Source organism: Pygocentrus nattereri, chromosome 18 (genome assembly GCF_015220715.1).
Source record: "Pygocentrus nattereri isolate fPygNat1 chromosome 18, fPygNat1.pri, whole genome shotgun sequence".
NCBI classification, from domain to species: domain Eukaryota; kingdom Metazoa; phylum Chordata; class Actinopteri; order Characiformes; family Serrasalmidae; genus Pygocentrus; species Pygocentrus nattereri.
In genome coordinates this window covers 11,061,522-11,087,966 of record NC_051228.1, presented here as the reverse complement: position 1 = coordinate 11,087,966, position 26,445 = coordinate 11,061,522, and the positions used below count along the sequence as shown (strand labels likewise).

Genomic DNA, 26,445 nt, shown 5'->3' with positions numbered 1-26,445 from the left:
TTTGTTAGGCTGTTACTATAAACCATAATACTGGAGCTGTATTATAAATGATCAAACCAGTTTGAGTCAGAATTCACCTTTAGCAAGCTATCAGATGTATTTAGGATGAAAACCTGACGATAAATCGTTTAACAGTACAGTGAGTGTTGCGGTGATTTACATGTTTGTGTGCCATTGTTTGGTTCTCATGATACATTTTGGTTGGAATATAGTATACAGACTCATCTAAAACTAACAGTGTTTGTCAGATTGAGTTTTTCATTTGACTGTGTGCTTGCACTCCAGAGGTAATAGCCTGTATGTCCAGTCAGTCTTTTGTTTTTTTTGTTTTTTTTTATAAATTCTGTCTTTGCGATTCTTATTTGTTTCTTCACAGTCGTTTACCTAGATGCAAAATGTTTCCATATTTTGAAGCATTTTTTACTGAAGCTTGTTTTAATAAAGTTAATCTAAATATAAACTGTTGCAGTAATTTTAATCACATACATTAGTCAGCATTAACATTTAATACAGGAAAAAGGCAAAATATACACATTAGTTTCACAGATTTTCAGTCACATATATACACAGGATGTACAACTAATGCAAACATTTCAAAAACAAGCTTAAAATAATGCAGATAATCAATTTACATCATGCTCCTGCACACTTTGACAAGGATTTGTGAATGTTAGCACCAAGTTTGCAGAACTTTTTCAGGTTCTTTTGAGCCACTGCAGTGGTCTTAGCTTTGCAATCTTAGTTGTTACTGTATGGGGTATTTAACAGCTATCAGAAGACTCTAGCAGTCTTGCCTGTGGATCATCTGTCTTCTTGTTTGACGGACGGCTCTTCCGCTGAGTCAACTCGTCACGATGCTGAAAAACACAGAATGCACATTCAATGGATGCCTTGTATCAATTGGAAAGCTGGCAGAATGCATCTCCGTGTCTATGAGGCAGTGGTCACCAACCCTCTAAATGTAATGTTGCCCCCTTAAACCTAATACTGATGCATCTTATCCAGGTGGCAGATTGTAGAAGTACACTGTGCAAGAAGTTACATTTCCAAGAACAGGCCAGACTCACAAAAGTGCTTAAGGATTTTTAAATTGAAAGTAGCTTTACTGAATCAGGAGAAAAACACCCTTAAGTAAGGCATCCATGTGCTGCTGTAAAATCTGAAATGGTTATTTAAAAGTCAGAGATGACGGGTTGAGAGTTTTCTTACATTCTCTGAAGACACGTCCGTCACCAAGTTTTGACTGAATTCTCTTTAAACGTTGCATCCTTTTTCATAACTTACACTTAACATAAAAGGTAGGATTAACTGTAATTCTTCAAAAAAAATCTTCACTTTTAAGAACGAGCACTCTTGGGAGGGAAATAATGTAAAAAAAGTTTTCATTTTACAACAGCCTTACATTTAACACAGTAAACAATGAGGTAAAGCTCTGAAACTGTAAGTTATAAAGAATTGCACAACATATAATTGTTGAAGTAGTCTAGGGAACCACCAAGACTTCCAGTGAAATTTTGCTGTCTTCAGACGCTGAGCAGATTAAACTGAATAACTGGTAAATGCAAATAGCTTTTAATTCGAATTCAAAATATCTTGCAACGCTTATGCTGTAAAGTTGTAGAATGTAACATTATTTTAGGAGGCCCAAGTCTTTCATAAGTTTAGATAATGTATGAATTGCATTGACAAACATTCTTTTGAAATTCTCAAGAACACTTTTGTGAATCCAGCCTCAGACTCTGGTATAGTTCCCCACCCCTGGTATAAAGTGGTTTGAGGCTAAATCATCCTTACGCGTCTTTTGAAAATTTTATCAATCAACTTGTGTCGAGAAAACTCTGAAGGAGTCCGGGGTTTTTGTGGGACTGGGGGGCTACGTCGGATTACAATGGACCTGTCGAGGTCTGGTGTCCTTGAGCCTCTGGGACCAAATACGTTCAGCTCCTTAAAGCACTCTGTCTCGATCATCTGCATTGAGAAGAAGGGAGTGTGTTTTGTAGCTTGAGGCAAGTAACAATATTAATTTGTCCACGAACTTTTAAAGAAAAGCATACTGTTATTCTGCATTCCTGCTCGTACCTCGTTCTGCCACGGGATGGGCATGCTGCCTGTGTTGAACTTGAAGTAGAAGTCCTCATCTTTTGCATCAAGGTTCACTCCTTTGACTGTGGAGAACTGATCAATGTCCAAAACGTCTTGGCAGTACACAGCTCTAGGCTGGAAGAGAAATGTTGAAGTTTGGCCAGTGAGCAGAAGTACAAGTAGGGTGTTTCTAATAACGTGGACACTGAGTGGAAGTACAAGGTTGGTGTTTCTAATAACGTGGACACTGAGTGGAAGTACAAGGTTGGTGTTTCTAATAAAGTGGCCACTGAGTGGAAGTACAAGGTTGGTGTTTCTAATAAAATGGCCACTGAGTGGAAGTACAAGGTTGGTGTTTCTAATAAAGTGGCCACTGAGTGGAAGTACAAGGTAGGTGTTTCTAATAAAGTAGCCACTGAGTGGAAGTACAAGGTTGGTGTTTCTAATAAAGTGAACAATGAGTGGAAGTACAAGGTAGGTTTTTATAATAAAGTGACCACTGAGTGGAAGTACAAGGTAGGTGTTTCTAATAAAGTGACCACTGAGTGGAAGTACAAGGTAGGTGTTTCTAATAAAGTGGCCACTGAGTGGAAATACAAGGTTGGTGTTTCTAATAAAGTGACCACTGGGTGGAAGTACAAGGTAGGTGTTTCTAATAAAGTGACCACTGAGTGGAAGTACAAGGTAGGTGTTTCTAATAAAGTGGCCACTGAGTGGAAGTACAAGGTTGGTGTTTCTAATAAAGTGGCCACTGAGTGGAAGTACAAGGTAGGTGTTTCTAATAAAGTGGCCACTGAGTGGAAGTACAAGGTAGGTGTTCCTAATAAAGTGACCACTGAGTGGAAGTACAAGGTAGGTGTAGATTCTGAATGTATGATTGTCTTCAATTTATTGACTACTCACGTCAGGCACAAAGGGGGGCTCCATCATTCCTGCCTCCAGTCTTTTGAAGCTAACATCCTGAAAGAACAAATGAGCTTTTACAGCTGCTGCGTCATCATCCTTAGATCCCAGTCTCTCCTTTGGATTCCTGTTCAAGAGCTGAGAGAGAAAGTACAGTCATTAATGGTTACACTTTAATAATAATTGATGAGCTTAGTTATAGAGCTGAATGATACAACAATAAGATCTGACCACTCAATCTGGTTGGTTGAAAACTGTTCTAGATATTGTGTGTATGCCAGTTTACTGGGAACCAAGCCCTTTCCTGTTCATCCCTTTTAGACCATAAGCATGACTTTAAAATGCTAGCTGGTGATTCCTGAATGAATGGAGCCGAATGTAAGTTAAATATGTTCCTAGAATTAATGTAGGAACTTCTTTAAAAGATAGGAAAGTTTGATACAGCAAACTGTGGTTGGAATTTTGGAATAATATTAAATTATTGGGAAAAAAAAACATGTCTCAAGAAAGTCATTTATTTTCACTATTGTTTAGCCAGTCTTGGCTTTTTATTATTTTTTTGCACGCTTTTGAGTTTTGGCACATTCCTACAGAGGAGGTAGAGCATTTCCTTAGGCTCCTGAGTGGCACAACCATCTAAGCGTTGCCACCATCACCAGGAGAACGCGAGTTCGATATCTGGTGATGCTGCAGCCTCCTAACAGTCCTAACTAGCGGGTGGAGTTGGAGACGACTAAATTGTCGAGAAAAAAAGTGAAAGTTTAAAGGTTGCCACTTTAGAAAAGCAGATAATTTGATTACCTCAATACACTCAGCTACTTCTGCCCATTAGCGCTCTTGCATGTTTTGGAAGGCTTTGCATAGTATGTTATTGCACAATTTAAGCTTGTTAAAAAACTTCAACCTTTTCAAAAATCCTTGCTAGATTGCTCTATTATTAATATAATCCACAGTATGCAAAGATTTTTGCCAATCGGATTACAGATTCAGAGTGAGGTGTTTATGCTCACTCTATTCAACAATCTGATGAAAATCTTCGTTTACATGCTCACTACAAGTAATCCGATGCAAAATGATGCGCATGCGTGGAGTAGCGTTTAGCGTTACCATGACAGCGAACATCACGTGAGGTCCAGTCGGCTTGAGATGAGTTTGTTGGCACTTGTGTTTTTATTTGCTTTAAACTGATGTGAGACTCAGAAAAACGTCCTTCACATGTCATTATAAAGGAAGCGGCGAGAGGAAGACGTCGTGCTCTGAGACACAGAAGCTGGACGCCCGTCCCACCGCCGTCTTTTAAAGCTCAGAGCATAAACTTCGTCTCCTCTGCAGAGCAGTTTCTGCTCCGCCATGCCGAACGGTATAAACCTTTCGCTGAGGCGCATGCGCAGAATGCACTTGCACGTTCCGATTGGAATGTAATCGGTTCCAGGAGTTAACACGGATATTATTCGTCTATTTAACGGATTATTTAGAGGTTTACCCACCTCGTTCAATCGGATATAAATTGTATTTATAATTATTGTATTGTATGGCCTCAATCGGATTAGTCTATTCCGATTGAGGTATTTACATGGATGTATTCTATTCCGATTGAGCTATTAGTCCGATTATTAACGGATTATGAGGCTGCATGTAAACGTGGCTAGTGACAGCCCTAGTTCTGATTAGTATAAAGTGAAATTTAAAATTTTAAATATACTTTGGATAAAAATTTGACAATGCTGATGTGAATCATGTAAATTCATATTATTTTCAATCAAATTTGAATCTTCTTAGTAAAACATGCAATAGACCCACTTTTTAGACAAATAGTTTGATTAGTTTGGAAAAAAAAAACTCATCAGTTTTGTGCTCAGTGACATTCAGAGGACATTTTAACATGTTAAATTTAAGATATGGACATTACAATTGTGACTGACTAGCTGTGCCTCTTACCGCTTGGCAGATGGCTTCAGCGGTGTTGTCGAATTTTTCCCCGTAGTGCACCTCAGACTCCAGCACTCTAAATTCCAGCTCCTTCCTGTGTATCCGCTCTGAGCGGTCTCGGAACGGAGGTCTCCCAGCAGTCATCTCATAAATGAGACATCCGAGTCCCCACCAGTCTGGACTAAAACTGTAGTACTCATTTTTGATGACCTCTGGAGCTACAGATGGAGACACAAGACAGAAATATACAGATCCATCAGAAATACTAATATTCCTAACCGCCAAGCAAATAGCTATCAGCCAAAGTTTCATTTGTTTAACTTTCTTGGTCAAGCTTTAAGCCAGCAGGTACGCCTCAAATAAGCCAGTGTGTGGGTCTCAGCTTTCTTTTAAATGTAGTAGGTCTACAAATTAGATATTTTCCAATGTTGTCAGCATGACTGGTTCTAGCCCTTTGGGGCCCCTGACCAGGACTTTTTTGCGCCCCATGTACCTATTCAATGTGCTCCTACTAGGACTGAACAATTAATTGCAAAACACGTCAATCAAGTAAACATTCTGTGAAACTGGTGAGATTAATGGAAGTAGAGTTTATAGTGCACTAAATCACAAGTGTGCTTTTCAGCGATCTATTTGACCGAATACAGTTGTTGTACTGTTTTATGTTTAACATGCTTATGATTTATAGAAATCTTATGTGCAGTCCCTTAAACCTTAAACCTTAAACCCTTAAGACTTATAATCCTTCTACACTGCAAATTCTAACTTTCTTTTCATAATGTTAGCCAGCCAGTTAGCTTGGTAGCTGATGTACTGTGAAATTAGAGGCTGATGACAATGTCTACCACAAGCTGTCTAAATGAACTACAAAAAAGTCCAATTTGTGTATTACTGATTTTCTTTATCTGTCCAGATTGACTATTTTTCTTTCCAGCTAAAACATAACAATAACACAAAAAACTTTTATCTTTTAACTTTTTTCTTATCATCTTTTCCTTTTTTGGCTTCAGATGTGAACATTCCTTGTCTGACATCATTAACCAGATTACTTTTCACCTCCCACAGGCAATGGTATTGTAGTAACACATGTTGTTAGGGGGCCCCCTGGTGGACATTAGGCTTTAAGCAGCTTCTTTTGTCGCTTATTAAATAGAGTCAGCTCTGATTTTAGCAGTTAGGTCATTTGCCATACATTTGCCAGTCAGTTTCTGGTTGGTTTAGCATGCTGTTAAAGGGTTTAATATAGCACCAAAGAAAAGTTATTTGCCTTGTAATCATAGTGGAACCCATTCTGACTCCATCCTTTGCAAAAAGTGTCACAAATAGCTCACACGTGAATTGTCTGACAACCATTTGTTTACAAGTAATCATATGTAACATAATATATGATCATGTTATCACACCTTTTTTTTTAAAACATGTTTGTAAAATGAACATTTTTACATACCCATGTATCCCGCTGTTCCCACTTTGCCTCGAACAAGTTGTCCTTCGGCCAAAATGACTGCTAATCCCAGATCAGAGATCCGTATGTGCCCTGTAGGTTTGGCAAAAACATCAGCTTTTATTTTTTGTTTTGTTTTGTTGTGCATTTGTAATGCTCTGCCTTCTTGAATAGTCAGTTTAATTATCTACTGTTTTCCGTTTGGATCTTATTTCCTTGTTGCATGACAAGAAATCCTAGCGAGGTTCATTCATTCCTTTACTAGTCCATTTTCAACATTTAACATGCAGACATATTCAGTGCTAGAAAGAATGACATGAACACTCTTGTGCTTTATAGCTTCTCACAATAAATGTAGGCCTACACCTCGTGTCAGGTTCTGATATCATGATACCAAAGAATTTCCTTGTGCTTCGGTTGCAAATAGATTTCTTGGAACTGCGATTATAAAAGTTCTGTGTGCAGTTTTCTGTTTCCTTTTTACAGTGACATTAAAGTCAACCAGAAGACTGAGTAGAGATACAACTTTTTGAGATTTTTCTGGGTCCCCTCTTGGTGCCACTTGTTTTTCATAATCTTTCAGCAAAATGTAAAGACTTTTTTCCACACCTCTAAAACATTTACTGATTTTCGGTTACATCACTGAACATCAGCAGGTGAAGAAAAATAATATTAACCAATAATATCATGCTTCATCTTAGAATAATACTTTTATAATTCTTACACACTAAATTGATGATCAGTTATTAATCGCAGTGTTACTGAGCTCTGCTAAAGCCTGAGTAGACTGATAAATCAATGTGATTATCAGTAATTATCTCAGCGATACTGAGCTCTACTAAAGCCTGAGTAGACTGATAAATCAATGTGATGATCAGTTATTAATGTCAGTGTTACTGAGCTCTGCTAAAGCCTGAGTAGACTGATAAATCAATATGATAATCAGTTATTAATCTCAGTGATACTGAGCTCTGCTAAAGCCTGAGTAGACTCATAAATCAATATGATAATCAGTTATTAATCTCAGTGATACTGAGCTCTGCTAAAGCCTGAGTAGACTGATAAATCAATGTGATGATCAGTAATTATCTCAGCGATACTGAGCTCTACTAAAGCCTGAGTAGACTGATAAATCAATGTGATGATCAGTTATTAATGTCAGTGTTACTGAGCTCTGCTAAAGCCTGAGTAGACTGATAAATCAATATGATAATCAGTTATTAATCTCAGTGATACTGAGCTCTGCTAAAGCCTGAGTAGACTCATAAATCAATATGATAATCAGTTATTAATCTCAGTGATACTGAGCTCTGCTAAAGCCTGAGTAGACTGTTAAAAAATTTTAAAATTGCACCTAGTTCTAAGTTCAAAACACAAGGTTAGGTTCTTGTACAACCCTACAGTTGAAAAAACACTCTAAAACAACTCCAAACACTCTAAAACAACAGTCTTCTTTGTTAAACATCATAGCCTGTAAAAGCTTTTTGTAGCCAGGTAGGAGTCTTTCAGTTCTTGTTTGGGAGATTTTCACCTATATTTCCTGCAAAGGCTTCTAGTTCTGTGAGATTTGCTTCCAGAATTTGTTGCTATTTAATCGAATCCATAATTTCCTCGACCAGTAAAATGTTCCATGAGCCACAGTCTACAGCACGAGCCCAATGCATGATCAAGCCATCCCCATGAAAAACAGTTGGAGGGGTGTTTTTTGGAGGGGTGACCTTCTATGTATGTCATATTTGTGCAGTTGTCACTGCACAGTAGAAAAGTGCACCACCACTCTAGAGTCTGCTAGATCTTCCTGTCTTTTGCAGTCAAACTGAGGTTTTGATTTGCCTTTCTAGCAATTCTACAAGCACTTCTTCTGGAAAGTGTTCTTGGTCTTTCAGACTTCAACTTGACCTCCAAAGTTCCTGCCATTTCTTAATTACATCATGACCTAAGGAAACAGCTACCTGAAAATGTCTTGCTATCTTCTTATAGCCTTCTTCTGCTTTATATGCATCAATTATTTGAATTGTCAGTGTTTGGCAACTGCTTATGGCTGCTGACTGTTAGCAAAAAGTTTGAGGAGTCAAAAGTTTTTATATAGCTTTGAAATGTGCACCACCTGGCCTTTCCTAGCGATTACTGTGAACAAGCCCCAACAAGTTAATTAACATCTGAGACCTTGAATAAAAGTGATCTGACAGTTTTAATCCCCAAACTCCTTTTCTTTTTTCACTATATTATATAATTTAATATATATATATATATATATATATATATATATATATATATATATAACTATTTTCTTAAAATGCTAAAAAGAATGTTTCATCTTCAACTTTTTTGAGATCTGTTTGTCTTCTACTCACATTCACACACTTCATTCACAGTAACAGAAATTTTGACCGGGGTTCCCAAACTTTTGTATGCCACTGAAATTATACACTTATTATTCTGACTGCATTTTCTTTGTTGGCTGCATAGGAAGAATACTGAGTTGGGTGAATTCTATTGGAAAGATGATTTTCAAGTTAAACATGCAAGTACTTGTGTCGCAAGTTCAAAAACTGGTTTTATGAAACCAAAGCACAAGGAAATCCAACAGATTCCCTTGTGCTTTATTTAGTTAATAGACCTATTGATGCTGTGGAATGTTCTCTGAGATTAAAAGGTGTCATTTGCTGTTAGTTGTTAATCCACTTTCTAAACTCATAACACAGTTGAGAGAAGATCACTCGATAGTCACATGGAGCAAAATTCCTGAACATTAACACCGCCCGCACTCACAGTAATGAAAGTGATGTGACGCATGCAGTCCTGGCTGATTTCCTTGTGTGACTCTGACACGCAATGAATCAAACTTCCTGGAAAATGACTGTTTATACACTGGGTGGCAAAACTAGAAACCTATTTAGCTGTTGCACAATAAATGCCATGCAATCATTTCCTTCACATGCAAGTTGCTTTACATGAAGGAAGCTTCATTAAGATAATTTCCGTTCCATACTTCACGGCCTGGTATTGGTCAACATTTTTGATAGCTTGACTTTAGACCAATTTCTGAATGACTGGACTGTTCTTTATAAGCAAAGAATACTGTATTAAAAGTCATATATTACAATGGTTTGCAATAGAAATCAACAGAGCACTACATAAATCCTAAGAAGAGTTAATATTAATTGCAAACTTACAAAATGTAATTTAGACAAACAACCTGCAGTCCAGATTTGTTTATCTCGCTCACTTGATACTGAATTGTTCAATTTTCTAGATTACAAAAGTAATTCAGTAAGAATCATAAAAGCTTAGATTTTCTGGACCTAGCCCTATACTGTATGTCATATCTAAACCATGGTATTCATATACATCACTGTGCAGCCCTTACATTTCTTAAATTTCCAGTCTTAACGAACAAGTTGTGTAGTTTTCAGAGTCAAGAAAAAAGCAGAAACATATTTAACAGAATATTACACTAACTATAGTATCTATATTATATATATATATATATCTATATTAAGTATTTATAATTAAATATATAAATTAATTCAGCTCAACTCTCTCTTGCTCTCTGTCTCTCGCTTTCTCTCTTGCTCTCTCTCGCTCTCTCTTTTTTATATATAAAACATTTTCTCCTCTTGTGTTTTCACCTACGGATGGTTATGGCACAGCTGGGGTTCAAACTCATTGTCAGACATTCCGGTGTCCATTGTACCACTCGGAAGCACCTGAAGTTATTCAGATTTCTTGTCCATAAATGTTTCATGCACTGTTGAAAATATTTGTTGTTTTACCTTCTAAAAATAGCTCACTTGTGGTGCAACTGTCATCCAAATAGCTTGTGAGTTTGAAGCCCAGCAAGACCTCTCCTGTCTATATCTTGATGCCCAAGAGGAGCAAATGTCTGAGGGGATTGTGTGATGGAAGGAGTGAGGAAACAGAGTTAAAAAATGGTAATTCAACTTTGTTTGCCTAACTGAGTTACAGAACTACAAAAGGGAGTTGGAAGAATGTTTGCCTGAGATAAAAAGTTTGAGTGAACTTGGGTGAATTGATGACCTTGGTTGCATTTTCTGCTTTTCATAATCCAAGCAACCCTGATAAAAAAATTAAGATTCATCATTCATAAGTTTATAAAGTCCATTTTTGGTGTTCTAGTGCAAACTTTCTCATTTTTTCTTTCCTTTTCTCAGCAACAGCTCCGAAACACCCGTGAATTTTACTTTTTATCTGATGGTGGCAGTTTTGGTGGTTTATCAGGTCTTGCACGGTTGTCGAGAGTCACATTTTCTTTGTATCTTTTAATCATTTTTTGAACTTTGTTTTTTCCCCCCTAATTTTTCTCTTCCTTAAGCCAGTCCATTATCTTCTGATCTATCTGATCTCCTTAGCAACATCTCCTTCAGTCATTTTAGATGCATGAGAAAGACATTTGCAAGGCAGCTAAGGTGTGTTTGGGTACACTCTTAAAAAAGATGGTTCTTTAAGGGTTCTTTAGTAAAGACAGTGGTTCTATATAGGATCATTAACACTTAAAGAACCATTTGCATGCTTTAAAGGTTCTTTGCATAATGAAATGGTGATGGAGAATGTGTTGCATATGGTTCTATATAGAACCAAAAAGGATTATCCTATTATTACAATGTCAAGCTTGTTATAGGAGAACCCTTTTCAAAAAGGATCTATATAAAATCATATACAACACATTTTTCATCAATCTGAAGAACAATTTCATGATGCAAAAACCTTTTTAATCATTCTATAAATGTTCAAGGATCTATATAGAACTATTGTCTTTAATAAAAGAACGTCTTTGAGTGTAGTTGCTTGTGTGAAAGTTACTGAACATTATGTCAGTGAGGAACTGAGCAGGAACTAGACTGGATGGATGAAAGAGTTAAAGTGAGCACTAAAAATTACTGGCAGATTTGATATTATTCTTTGTGTAGGTGTATTTTTCCTGGCACTGAAAAAATTAACAACCCATATATAATGGTGTGGAAATTGAGTAAATGAAAGGGTGGTCTCTAACTTTTGCACAGTGCTGTGTAGAACTGTGCAGTATGTTTTAATGCATAGATGCACTCACCATAATCATCCAGAAGAATGTTATCTGGCTTTAAATCCCTGAAATACAAGTAAAAATTATTTCTTTTTGACTTTTGACTTTCATTTTGACTACAAAAAACATTTAGAAAAACTATTTAGTTACTTTTTCCTGATCAAAATGTTTTTTTTCCCAGTTTAGTCATTGCTGCTTTCCATTTGCTAGCTAGGTGTTCCATCATAGGACACTACCATCAGGGACTCTGTATTATTAACATGGCTGATTAGCTGTACAGTTGGACCAGCTTACCTATAAACAATAGAATGTTTGTGAAGGTGGTCCAGGCCGCAGAGGATTTCAGCAGCGTAAAACTGGACCCTCTCTTTGCTAAATCCTGAGCTGCCCATGTTATAGATGTGGAACGTCAGGTCTCCGCCATTCATTAGTGTCAAAACCAGGCACAGAGCACCTTTGGTCTCGTAGGCATAGGCTAAACTGACCTATAGCAGACAAACACAACACAAACGCTTTTTTAGAGCTTCTGAAAAATGGTTGAATATACAGTATAGTGTAGACCATGATGTATTAAAAATTCAGCTCTTATTCAAAAATTCAGTGTGGTAACCATCTCAGAGCTCTACTTGCAATACCTCTTGTTGCAATAGTCTAACACTGTGTCTTATGAGTATAGACAAATTAAATTGTGCATGCATATTTGGCTTGAATGTGTAGTAAATTAAACCATCTTTCTATCATTGAATTACTTATTTTACATTCGAATAATTTTGTATTGATAAACAGGTGTGAATTTGAGCACTGTTTCTCTGTTCAATCCAAATAACACTTGGTGTTCAGTCTTTAAAATTTTCCCATAGTGTCATTTTGGTATCTAGCAGTGCGACACTACACTTGATACTGACATCAAAGTGAAAATTCTGCTCTCGACGATCCTAACTAAAAGTTCTCACCACAAATCTGCTGTTAACCTTCTCGAGGGCCTGCTTCTCGTTTAGGGCCAAGGTTTCACCATTGCGCTTTTTGACACGCTTCTTCTCCAGTTTTTTACAGGCATACATTTTCCCAGATGCTCGGGCCTGGGTTGCACATACCTGAGGCCAAAGACATTGAACAAGTTGCATTTCAATTTGAGATGTCACTGTGTAAACTGTAAAAAAACTGTAAAAATGCAGTTTTAATGTTAAATGTTAAAGAGTCCATATAATAGAAAACCACATCTTTTTTTCACACAGTATGTAAACATTGTTTAAATGTATTATTCTTTCCCAGTTCATACAGTCCATATACAGAAACCAAGCTGCACACACACACACACACACACACACACACACACACACACACACACACACAAACACACACACACACACAGTCTAAGTCACTATGGGACGCGGTAGGTGCTGGAGACTATCCCAGCGGTCAATAAGTAGGAAACACCCTGGACAGGTAGCCAATCCATCATAGAGCAGACATACAGACACACACCTAGGGGCAATGTAGGTGCCTGACTGCAATTGGCATTTAATTGAGTTAAATGAAGTCCAATTGGCCTGACTGCATGTCTTTACACTGTGGGAGGAAACCCATGCAGGCATGGGGAAAAACATGCAAACTCCACACAGAAAGGAATATGGTTACCCGGCTGGGGGAATCAAACCCAGGCCCTTCTTGCTGTGAGGCGACAGCGCTACTGCTGCAAAAACAGCTCAGTTTAAATTAATGTCAGGAAAAACAATGTATTTATGTCTAGCCACCAATTTAGCCTACAGTAATTTAGCCCTGCCCATTCAGTTTTTTGAATGAGGCTTAGTACAGGGCAACCAGTCAGAGTTCATTTACATATTTCAGATGTAAAAAACAATTTAAAAAGGGAAAAAGTTAAACATCCTGTTTAATACTAATTCAAAGTCATAAAGAAATTTTGGAAAATGTAATGATGTATAAAACGTAAAAAACATTTCATGTGAAAATATTTTATAACTGCTACATAACCCAACACAAACATATTCTGACCTATTTATAGGCAGAAATAATATACAAGAAAAATGTAGTATAATAGCAGATGTTTAAAGCTTGTAAAGATCTCTCCATCACTTCTATTTCAGGAGGCAGACTTCGCTCTACAGAATTCAGCATCATCTACTGAATGAGGTCTTTGGCTGCTGCTCAAACCTCTCCAGCATCTATTGAGTTAAATTAAGTCTTACCTCCCCAAACCCTCCCTTTCCCAAAATGCGGTAGTCTCGAAATGTGTCCCTCGTGATGGGCTTTCTGTGGGCAGAAACATTAAGATACACCTTACTTACTATGAAAATGGAATATATTGCAGTGGGTTATAATGCAAAATTGAGCTGGATACACTAATCAACCTTAACATTAAAACCACCTTCTTGTTTCTACACTCATTGTCCACTTTATCAGCTTCAGTAACCATATAAGAGCACTTTGTAGTTCTACAATTACAGACTGTAGTCCATCTGTTTGTCAGCATACTTTCTTAGCCCCCTTTTACCCTGTTCTTCAATGGTAAAGACCCCCACAGGATCCCCACAGGACCCCCACAGGACCCCACACAGATCAAGTTCAGCATTTCATTCTAGTTGTGTTAGTATTGCTATTTTTACTGCACTGTGTACTTATAGGGTGATAATTGTTTTGTATAGAAAAATAAAATTCCCCTTACTGACCCAGAACTCTAGTGCTGACCAATCCATTCTCCCTTACATATCTGTTCTTGGCTGGCTAAATAAATGCTGACATGTACCATTGAGCCACTCACCTTTCCACCATCTTCCACTGTAGGAACCGGTCGAAATACATGCTGTTCTGATAGTCTTTGAAGGGGTCTCCACTTAGATAGTCATGGACAACGCTGTAGCCAAAAGAGAAGAAACTCAAATGTTTGGTCAGCGCAAAATTTAGTGTCCTACTGAGGAAGAAATCTGTAAAAGCTCACTTGCGGCAGTAGCTGAAGTCACTGTTGTAAATGTGCTGTAGTTTCTGTAAACACATCTGTCGGCAGCTCTCTGGTATCTCCTGCACGAATTGAGGAGACTGAACATATACATTAACTTGTAGATGCTTTTAAGGTGAAAATAAAATAAAAATAAAAAAAATCAAAGACAAGTTTCATTATCTAGTTGCATTTGGCCATGTTTTGTCTAAAACAACTATCCAAGGTAGATTTCTTAGATAAAATGATTAAAAATTATTGTAACATTAAATGAAAGTAACGTCTAGTTTTCTAATGTTGCGTTTATCAGTATGTTACTGATTCAGTACTACAATCCATTACTAATGCTGAAATCAGTGCATTTCTCACAATAATATATATTCATAGCTTTTGAATTACTGATTCAAAATGCACTTGATTGATTACCTTTGGGTTGAGGTACTTTTCAATAATTTCATTGCCAAGGTTCTTCTGTTTCTCAGCTTGCATCACTTCATGCTCTTCCTGAGGGACAGTAAACAAGAGGCAAAAAGCTCACCAACAGCCCAGAAATACCAACACCAGTAACAAAGATTAAGAACATGAAGTGGCTTCTCTGTTGTTTGCACATAATAGTAAATTTTACATTTAAAAACTTGTGTTCTTAAAATCTTAAAGGTTTTTATCGTCTGGCCTTTTCAAGGGTTACATTTGCTGTCTATCAATTTTAGGATTCATTAATCTATCCATGAGCTTAAGTCTTTTGAGGAGGCAGCATATGTCATTACAATGGGAAATTGGTGATTTGTGGCTTAAGGATGCCCAGGCTGGGAGCAGCATTGCCCTGGGTGGTGGGTGCCGTCAGTGAGTGTACAGTCAGTCCTGGGACTTGAACTTGCAGCCTTCTTCTATCTCTCTCCATCTACTGAATAGCATTGGCGTTCTGTTTCTATTTTAATTGCTTTTAACTCATGATTTAACATTTTTATTTTTTTGTTTTAACTTTATTTTCACTTTGTTACTGTCCAGTTCATCTTAACTGTGTTGAAAATGTATAGAACTTTGTATTGCAAAGCTTGCACCGTATGAAAGGTAATACCATTGCATCCAAGAAGTCAATGCAGCGTTTGAGCTCTGGCCGAGTCTCACAATAGAGGTGAAATAGTGCCTTCCCAATAGGCTGCTCCACACACAGACTACCATAGTCCCGTTCTGTAACACAGAGCATTTCCTCGGTAAGAACACTTGTGCTTCACTGAAGTTGGTACTTGACTGCTTGTGGGGATCAATAAGGTTATATAATTATACTGCTGTAGCTTTTATTCAAAGCCTCACCAATGCTGTTTTCCAGCTCCGTACACTCGTTAATGTGCGGAAAACGCAGAAGTTCTTTCCATCTCCTGCTTCTTCCTTTGTGTTTGCCACCACAGCCTTCAGAGACATAAGAAAAATGATTATTAATGAGTTTTATCATGGAACCCTCTCAGATGAGTGAATGTATCCAAATGAGAAAGAAGTTCCCTGTTAGAAAATGAAAAAAGCTGCATAGACCAGTATACCCAGTCACCAGCAAAACCAGCATATGTTGCATTTTGGATGCTGGTATGTTAGTCAGAAGCAGTAGAGGTTAATAGGCTTATCACCAGCAAAACTAGCATATTGCTGTTGTCGGAAACAAAACCTCATATTTCCATTTTTGTCGATTTTCAGTTTTTGACATAATTTGAAAATTTTGTTGGCCTTAATATTGTGTGTAAATTTAATGAAGGATAGAGCAAAATAAATGGCCAAAAATTACTTGGAAAATGTCTGGTTCCGTTGACTTACATTGAAAATAATGTAGGTTTTTTCCTTTTCCTGTAAAGTTACCATTTTGGAGACACAAGGTTTAGTTCCGACAGCAGAGGTATGTTGTGTTTTAGATTCTGATATGATGGTATGGTCATGTTGGTGACTGGCTAAACCAGCTTAGACCAGGTTAGACCAGCATGGCTTACATACACTACGACTGCACTCCAAAACACAGCTCCAGTACTTTCATTAAATTTGTGGATGACACCACAATCATAGGCAATGTCACCAACAATGACGAAGGACCGTACAGAAAGGAAGTCAAGCTCCTCACAGAGTGGTGTGCCGCCAACAACCTCTCCCTCAACGTCAGCAAAACCAAAGAACTGATTGTTGACTTCAGGAGGGAAGTAGAGAGCATGCGCCACTGAGCATCGAGGGGGCGATGATGGAAAGGGTAAACAGCTTCAAGTTTCTAGGTGTCTACATATCCGAGGATCTCTGGTCACTCAACACATCCCACATCATCAGGAAAAGCCAACAACATCCGAGCCAGAACCACCAGGTTCAAGAACAGTTTCTATCCCCAAGCTGTCAAACTGGTCACACCGGCAGCATCGACCTGAGCTTAACAACAACACTACAGTCTGTTACCGATCAGCCTGATCACCCAGCACACTACACACTGAGCTCCACTAGCTCAGAGGACTGTATGCTGTGCACCTCATCTCTGACCAAGCCTTATTTATTATATCATTATGCTGCTACTCTCTACCTGCACTGTACACTTTATATCCAGATCACTGTTTACATCTCTTTTTGCACCACTAGTACTTCTGCATTTACTGTACTGTACTGCAATTCACTATGCACATTTCTGTCTATATATCTGATACACTTGAATATCTGACTATGCACCTACTGTCTATATGTCCACTATACCTGTTACAACCTTTGCCTATACACATTTTGTCTACGTTCGATACTTGTACTTACTGACTCTGCACATTTTGTCTTGTCTTTTACTGTCTATGTCTTTGCACTGTTTGCTATTTATCTTTTATTATTGCACTGGAAAAGCAGCCCGATAGTGTTTCATTATACTGTACTACCCTGTATTGTATTATAACAATAAAGTTAAATTGAATTTAATTTAATTTTTAATCAGAGGTATAATGCTAGTCCTGATCCTAACCCTTAATTCTAAGCCTAATTTAAACATGAATAAATTGATAAAATAAAAATGCACAATTAAACTTGTACAGAGAACAGAGAGGAGAATTACCACTCTGTAATGTCTTCCGGGTTTCTCAAACACTAGAGGGCGCTCCCGAGCGAGTCCGAAATGGATGGGTTTTAAAATTAAATACCACAATTTCCTAAACACAGAACAGCATAAAAATTTTAACACTGCAGTGAAATTTTTAAGAGCTTTTGAACTCGAGTTATAGGAGTTTAAAATGACACCTCATATTCATGGTGTCAGTGAGTACAAAAAGTCAATGAGCTGCTCTGCTCACAGTAATGTTGACCAATCAGCACTCCGTAGCAGTAAAGGTAGTATCCTGTTGCCCAAAACACATTTGCTGTAGAAAAGGTAACATACAGGTAAGTTTTCTTCGCTTTTTTTAGTGAAATACATCCTTCTACTTTCTACTAAAATAAATGGAAACTTATGGACAAGTGATTAGAAACTATTTTAACTTTTTGTTTTTAGCCGTTTAGCTCCTTTTATCCTTATTTATTGAGAACCTGCTCGCAGACACCCTCTTGTGTTTTTTAGTCCTATTATTGATATAAAGGAGGAAGCAAGAATACGCCAGGCTTCTCTTAAACCGGCTTTGCCCTGTAGCTACAAGGCTAATGTAGCTAACAAGTAACAGTTCACAAACTAGCATTGTGTGAACTGAATGTATCAGCACAGCCATCACACATCTACCTCAAAATGTGTCGAATTGTTAGGTAATTTCAGATAAACTTGCTTATTTGGTTTCTGACACTGTATGGTACACTACTGTCTATATAAATGGGCAGCTATAGAAGAGCTCTTACTGCAGCACGCTCAGCCTGTCTCTCCTCTCTCATAGAAAACAATAAGAACAATCCCAGACTACTATTTAGCACAATTTCTAAACTAACAGAGAACAAAAGAGTCACTGAACCCCAGATGCCATCAGCCTATAGCAGCAATGATTTTATGAATTTCTTTAGTGATAAAATCGAAAAAATTAGACAGAAAATTCTGAACACACAGTTAAACTCCACAAACCTGCTGGCTTATAATTCCAGTCTAGACCCTGAGAATATTAGAGTCACTGCAGATAGGCTGGAATCGTTTACATTACTCCAAGAAAATGAACTAGTCAAAATAGTTTCTTCTGCAAAACCATTTACCTGTATTCTTGACCCAATTCCTACAGGTCTACTCAAGGAAATCTTACCAGAAATAACCAAGCCTATTCTGTCAATAATAAACTCCTCTCTTAGCCTTGGATACATCCCAAAAAATGTTTAACTTTAAACTAACCTCGATCCCTGTGAACTATCAAATTATAGACCTATTTCAAATCTCCCCTTTATATCGAAGATCCTGGAAAAAGTGGTAACCAAACAATTAAGCTCTTATTTGCATAGGAATAATCTACATGAAAAATTTCAGTCTGGTTTTAGGCCACATCATAGTACAGAAACAGCATTAGTAAAAATTAGAAATGATCTTCTATTATTCACGGACCAAGGAAATGTGTCTTTGTTAGTCCTCCTTGACCTTAGTGCAGCATTTGACACAATAGACCACTCTATCCTACTAGATAGACTAGAAAACCTTGTAGGGGTAACAGGAACAGCTCTTTCCTGGTTCAGGTCCTACCTCACTGATCGATATCAGTTTGTTAATGTAAAGGGTGAATCATCTGTTCTTGCAAAAGTAATGTATGGTGTTCCACAAGGCTCTGTTTTAGGACCTATATTATTCACAATATATATGCTACCATTAGGCACCATTATCAGTAAACACGGCATAAATTTCCACTGCTATACAGATGACACCCAGTTATATATATCAAGCAAACCGGATGATAAAATTAAACTTGGAAAGATTGAGGACTGTATAAAAGTCATAAAAGATTGGATGTCAAGCAATTTTCTGCTACTTAACTCAGATAAAACAGAGGTCCTGCTTCTTGGTTCAAAATTAGCTAGAAACAAACTGTCTAACTTAACACTTAACAATCTCTCAGTTGCATCAAGCTTATCTGTTAAAAATCTTGGTGTCGTGATAGACGCTGATCTGTCCTTCAACACACATGTAACTAATATCACTAGAACAGCCTTCCTGCATCTCCGCAATATTGCTAAATTAAGAAATGCATTTTCCCTACAGGATGCAGAAAAGCTAGTTCATGCATTTATTACTTCAAGGCTAGATTATTGTAATGCCCTGCTGTCTGGATGTCCCAGCAAAAGCCTTAACAAGCTTCAGCTAGTCCAGAACACTGCAGCCAGAGTCCTCACAAGAACCAGAAAGTTTGATCATATTAGTCCACTTTTATCAAACCTGCACTGGTTACTAGTCAAATTTCGCATTGATTATAAAATTCTATTACTGACATATAAAGCTCTAAACGGGCTCACCCCTCAGTACCTGAGTGAGCTCCTCTCCCACTATGAACCATCACGCCTACTTAGATCACAAGGTGCTGGCTTACTACTGGTACCTAGAATAAATAAAGCTACATCAGGGGGGAGAGCTTTCTCATACAAAGCCCCCCAGCTCTTAATAATCTTCCTATTAATGTTCGGGAATCAGACACAGCCTCAATCTTTAAGTCTAGGCTAAAAACCTATTTGTACAGTCAAGCATTTGGTGATTAGTCTTCCCTGTCAGGTCTAGACCTGCTGGAGTCTACACTGCTCTGTTTTACTGTAGTGAGTCTGTGGTCAGCCACTCTTTACAGAACTGACTCTGTGTTTTTCTTTCCTTTCTCTGCCGAGCTGATCAGCTGCCCATCCTGTGCGTCTGATGCTGTTGCCTCTTCTGCCTTGATTAGTGCCGCTGCTCACCAGCCTTCTGGACCGGTTTGACCACCACTGAACTTCTTGCTTTACAGCGCTGTGCAATCCTCATCCTCAGATCTTTTCTTTTCCCACTTTACTATAATACTTCATACTAATAATGTTTGCTATCCGGTGTCGACCTTAGGAGGATGGGTTCCCCTTCTGAGTCTTGGTTCCTCTCAAGGTTTCTTCCTCTTTTAGGGAGTTTTTCCTTGCCACCGTCGCCACTGGCTTGCTCATGGGGGCTCGGACCCGGATTTTCTTTCTTTTCTTTTCTCTTCTCTCTGTAATACTGATTTGTAAAGCTGCTTTGTGACAACACCTGTTGTAAAAAGTGCTATAGAAATAAATTTTGCTTGCTTGCTTGCTTGCAACAATAGGTAGCAAAGCTTTAGTAGCAGCCATTTTAAAGCCTGAAAGTCCATCTTTTTGTACTTTTTTATATAGATAACAGTATGTTATGCAGTATCAGAAACAACATAAGTAAGTCTATTTGAGATTACTTAACAACTTGGCTGATCAACTATATTTTGTGTGAGAGGAAAACTACATTTGATTTTTATAGATTTATTCCCTTAACATTTTATTTAACATCAGTATTTAATGAGTTAATGGAGGTGAAGCCTTTGCTGCAGGTGCATTCTCAGTACATTGTTGGATGACTGCATACTATAGACTCTGGACGTGTGTGACAGAGGACACATCTCTTCCTTTCAATTGCTAAAGCTTGCTTTCCTTGAACAGCAAGTGATTTTTAATTAGTGTCGTCATCTAGTCTGGTAACGAAGTGGGTTGTTAGTGTTGGTGTCATAGTAAAACCTGTTTCTCTTTTATTGCTTAATACCACCTGAAAATGCCATTTGTGCTGCTATGATGTCTGTTTCAGAATACAAGTGTCCATTCTTTGCCTTTATTACTGTCGTTTCAGCAGTATCAAAGAAATCTGCTGTGATATTTTACCACACTCTAAAATTCAGTCTGAGAAGTTGGTTTAATTTTGTGCTTCACATGATCAAAATAATCCCAAAATCATTCAATGATGTTGAGGTGTGGACTCTGGGATGGTCCTGCACAGCTGCTAGGAGCCCAATTTCCCTCTATCAACCTCTCATAGCATTTGTGTTGTTGTTTTATGGCCAGTGTAATTGTTGTCTTATCTCCTGTTATGTACTGATCTGTTTGCATGAAATACATATTTAAAGGAAAACTGATATATGAGCATATATAGACATTTGTGAATGTCAAAATCGTGGAAACTGCGTTAGTGGATTTTAAGAAGAAATTTCTAACTGAGAACAGTTGGTGAATGAGGCTCAATGTTTTCTGTCATATATTGTTACTAGTATATATGTTACACATATATGTTTGTATACATTTATATATGGTGTAAATATGTCCCATGTTAGAAAACTGGCCATTTCAAATAATTTGGCATATGTGTCACATATCTATCCATATGAGATGAAAATAAGTTGAATATATTAGGGAAATTCATATTGCTGGTGTTGGAACAAAACCTCATATCTACAAAAAAGGTAACTTTACAAAGAAAAACATTCTCAAGTAATTTTGGACCCTTTCTGTTGGTCCTTTCATCATGAAATTTGGAAACAACATAAAGGTCTGCTGCCTTTTTTAAAAACTGTGTCCAAAAATGAAAAACAACAAAAATGGAGATTCTAAGTTTTGTCCTGAGGACAGTGATGAAAACCCATGTGTCAAACACAACACCCGCAGGCCAGATGAGGCATGCCACACAATCCTGTCCCGTCCGCAAAAGTATTTTAATTATCTATTCATAATTGCCTGTTTCACAATGTGTTGCACTGCAGTCCCCAGCATGCATTGCAGCATTATTCATTCATTTCAGCTTCAGTTCAACCAGTATAAACATTTTATCCCAGTAATTGAGCCCAAGTATTAATGAACTTTGAGCAAAGCAAGGATGTCAGATATGTATTTCCAAAAATAGGTAGGTTTAAAAGACCTAGAACCTGGGGATATTTAAAATTATTTCAAGTGTCCATGTAATATTTCAAGGTCTACTACAAGTGTCTATAATATACTGTTGAAGTTTTTGCATATTTTGAATAAACAATGGTCACGTCAGGTTATAGCACAACAAAAGTGAAATAAAAACCTCCTTCCTCCAGCCCGCATTTGATGAGATTCTTTAATATGTCCCTTTTCCTGGTTGAGTTTGACACACCTGGTCTAAACCGATCTCTATCTGCTGCATCTGTAGAGTATATTCGAATACGGCACGATCATTTTGAAGCTTTTCCCTGAACTGACTGTCATCGCTTGTCTTTGTAGTGTATCAAAGTGTCTGTGCATAGTCAGTACACCACCCTCCATTTGTAAACCTTTCACTTTATTTTGTTTTGGCAGTCAGTAACAGTCCTGTGTATTCCTTCTTTAACTTTAATTCTACCATCCTGCTTCCTCTCAGCCTTGGAAGTCAAGTGCTTGAGTGTTTTTATGCAGGCTAATTTGTGAGCTGTCACATTCGAAGGCTTAGGAACATTCTTGGAATTGTTAAAATTAAAAAAAATCCCTAAAGCAAATGTACTCAGGCTGAATTCTTCAAGGTGGACAACAACTACGCCCTTCTAAAAATAGATGGCCGTGAAAATGTCTATATAAGGACTTCACGTGTACCAACCTTTATTAACCTGCATCAATGAACAGGTTTAAAGGCATCTCTGGTATCGTATACCACACAAACAGAACCCAGGCTAAAAATAAATTAGAGACATAGTATCTTTGATGTGTCTACAAAAGCCACACCTGGATTCTTGTTTGTTGCTGTTTTATTCAGGGCAAACCTGATATCAAAAAGGGATTTTTCCCTTCATTAAATCTTCCTTTTCATTTTATCTTAAAATAGATCCTAAGTGCATGACAAATTTGATCGTTTTGACCCTTTTCGGACACAAAAATGAGCAGAGATATTGTGTAATTACTGTAATATTGTCTGTGCACAGCAGCTAATTTTTACATTGTTGAAACTTTCATCCTGAATGGACCAATAGAAGTGCTTCAAAACTGCTTGGAATAAAATCCCTTTTTGTTACCTTACATTAAAAGTAAAAGTAAAACTAAAGTAAAATTGCCATTTTGGAAATACCTGTTTCTTTTTTGGACAGCAAAGGTACATTTATAAGAAAATTACTCAAGGATTACGTGTACCATGAGAGTCTGATAATAACATCAATTTGTAAGACTGAACTTTTGGACAAATTCTTCACAAAATTCTTTGCAAAAACTGAAAGCAAGTCTTCCACAAAGATAGGAAGCTGTAATGAAGGCTAACTTTCAGATAACTTGTCATTAGTTGTAGTTTCGACTGGACATTAAATAAATGAAAAGGTCTCTGACTTTTGAACAGTACTGTGTTGGCCTGTGGCAATACTGCAGAGTAAAATGGCACCTGCTGTACAAATTTAAAAGACTTCATTTACACACTCACATTAAACCAGTCAATTAGCCAAGACATGTTTGGTGTGTGAAATGTGCTTCTTTAGCTGTAGAGCCATCAGGCTAGTATAATAACAGTGTCTTAAACAATTTTGAGCTACAAGGACTTCCATTACTTGTCATTAGCCTCATCGCTCCAGCACAAAACTAAAGACTATATATGGGATAAGGGGTTTGATGTTTTGTTCCTTATCATGAGCATCTTATTTAATGACTGTCATTACATTTAGATTGTTTGTCCCTGCAACTTAAAAAAAAGAAATAGATCTTCAAGCGTTCTTTAGTGGATCTGTATAGCACCATGAGCATTCAAAGAACCCTTTGCATGATTAAATGTTTCTTTGCATGGTGAAATGGTCGTTCAGATTAGTGGACAATGTGTAGTAGATGGTTCTGTATAGAACCTTTTTGAAAATGGTTATCAAAAGGGTTCTTCTGCTGTTATAAGCTTGACATCGTAGAACCATATACAACACATTCTCCATCAATCTGAAGAACTATTTCACCATGCAAAGAACCATTTAATCATACACATGGATTTTGATTATTCATACTTCTATATAGAACCCTTGTCTTTACTAAAGAACCCTTGAGGAACTACCCTTTTTAAGAGTGTATGATAAGAGGCACTCAAAAACTCTACTTATATATGTTACATATTGTTGCTGTTGTGTAAAAAAAAAGTATATCTTTAAAATAACAACTTTACAGTAGAAGGTAATACATTTTTAGCTTTTATGTAAGCTGAAGTAAAAATATTTGACCTATTTTCCATTTCTATTGGCCCACTCATCATGAAATATTAAAAAAATATAGAGCTGGCGTTCTCAAAAAGTTGTTATGAAGTTTTGATGTGCAATATACAGTTCTAGAGTTCCCTGTGATATAAAAGAGTTTGGGGTGTCTCATTTAGACCTGTACAGTTTTGTGTAAAAGTTAGAACACCCCTGGTCAAACTACATGCTTTGTTGACTTACTAAGTGAAAATTAATTATTTTCAGTTATTACATTTGTTAATGCACAATATCTATTTATTTGCTGAATTTAACATATTGAAAAAAAGTAAATAGTAAATAATGTCTAGAAATAAGCCAGATCATCTTAGAATAAGCGCACAACCATCTCGAAATGGAAAATTGGAATTTATATTATAATATTAGATATATCAATTAGATTTAAGATCATTTCACTGGACGAGATACTGTTTTTTGCAGTGCATGGAGTGCCAGAACTTTTGCATACGACTGTAACGGTTATGAAGCCAAAAAATAGCAAAGCAAAAGTTTCCCTTTTCTTTATTATTTTATCATAGAATACCATATTCAGTAAGTAAAGACGACAGAAAGTTGATCGAATTTTTTTTCACCCCCATTACAGATTGTGCTGAAAATGCACTAATGATGTCCTTCAACAGTGTGATGAAACATTTCCTCCCACATTGCAGCTCCTCCGCCAAGTTTACACCTTCACTTTCTAATTTTAGCCCTTCTAGACCCTGTGTGTTCTCTCACAAATGAAAAGTAGCCCAACCTGTTTGTGACCTGAGGACATCAGAGTCGTACCTGTTTTATGACTCCTTTGACGTGTTTTGTTTGCACATGGACAGAAAAAATGTAGAATGTGCTGTTTTGTATCTTCTCCCGCAGGGCATCACTGAGAGATAGTGAGTGCTAAGAATAGAAATATTCACAGAGCATGAAACTCTCTGTGTTAAGCACATAGATCTTTAAACCGTTTCGGGAGGTTTCCCAGTGCTGTGCTTTTTAATAACACACAAGCTCTCATTCCTTCATACCTGTTGGAAGTAATTCAGTTCTGATGTAGAACCTGATTTACTATCACTTATTTCATTATATAATTAGATGTGAAAGACAAAACTGAGCAAAACTTGAGAAATTTGAATGAAGATTGCTTTCTCTACACTGCACTCTTAAAGAATAAAGGCGCCAAAAGGGCTCCTTGGTAATAATACCATAGAATAATGACTTTAGAACCTTAAAATTCAATTGAAATGTTTTTTAGGGCACCCAAAGTGGTTCTTCTATGGTATCAGTGCCCCAAAACCCTTTGATACTGGCTCTGTAATCAAAAGCACTATCAAACAAGTGATTCTGTCCAAAATGCCCATCAAGTGTTATCCAGTCAAGTCTTTAGGATGACGCAGTTCCCTCATTTTTACTCTATTCTAACTCCCGCCCGTGTAAACCAACCAAATAGATACAAATCTGCCACCCAGTCTACTATGAATGGAACTGGTCTTACCTTCTCTAGCCCTGATCAGTGCAGTGTTCGCTACCATAGACTCAATCTCCATCACAGCACTGTGGCATCAGTCAGCAGAGCCAATAAATCAGGAATATCTCGTTTTCAGTTATGTTTATGTCTGTGAGGCAAAAGCTATGGTCTGCCTAGTTTCATATTCCTAAAAAGTCTTCGTTTTGTGCATGTTTTCAAGTCTGAAGTGCCTCTCTTTAAGTGTTGTTCTGTGTGTGGACTCAAGTGCTAGCTCAGTATTCAGATGTGCTGTTGCTGAGGTGGTGAACTTGTGAGTTTAAGGTGGAGGCTGGACGAGGATTGCAAATCTCAGTCTACGTCACTCGGACATGAAGGCAGCCGAGCCTGTTTTATTCAGACAGCAAAAGGAGGGAGCAACTCTGAGAATCTGGTTTTACTGCACAGAATGGCCACCAGGCTTATAGCCTGTAGAAACAGTATGAGGCTAGTTAGCATAAAAATCAGGTTATTCTTTCTTCTCTTACACATATTTTCCAATAGTCAAGTGGT

At 37.4% G+C, this 26,445-nt stretch overlaps 1 protein-coding gene across 1 annotated transcript; it reads right to left on the bottom strand.

Annotated features, from left to right (window-relative positions):
• Positions 1-518: 518 nt before the first annotated feature.
• Positions 519-26,187, bottom strand: grk5 (G protein-coupled receptor kinase 5). The gene is made up of 16 exons (XM_017720423.1): positions 25,924-26,187; positions 15,670-15,765; positions 15,434-15,546; positions 14,782-14,859; positions 14,359-14,456; positions 14,182-14,274; positions 13,610-13,673; positions 12,356-12,496; positions 11,697-11,887; positions 11,430-11,467; positions 6,362-6,451; positions 4,924-5,132; positions 2,986-3,123; positions 2,080-2,217; positions 1,795-1,968; positions 519-857 (listed from the first exon to the last, which is right to left on the bottom strand). Exons 1-16 carry the CDS (start codon positions 25,973-25,975, stop codon positions 762-764), a joined length of 1,809 nt encoding a protein of 602 aa, XP_017575912.1. The 5' UTR covers positions 25,976-26,187; the 3' UTR covers positions 519-761.
• Between the last annotated feature and the right edge of the window lie 258 nt (positions 26,188-26,445).

Bases quoted from the DNA above. Each gene is read 5' to 3' on its own strand.
- grk5 (XM_017720423.1), bottom strand. From the start codon at position 25,975: ATGGAGATTGAGTCTATGGTAGCGAACACTGCACTGATCAGGGCTAGA. The intron at 11,888-12,355 runs GTGAGAACTTTT...TGTCTGCTATAG, and splicing joins AGGTTAACAGCAGATTTGTG to GTCAGTTTAGCCTATGCCTA. The intron at 2,218-2,985 runs GTGAGTAGTCAA...TTTCTCTTCCAG, and splicing joins AGCCCCCCTTTGTGCCTGAC to CCTAGAGCTGTGTACTGCCA.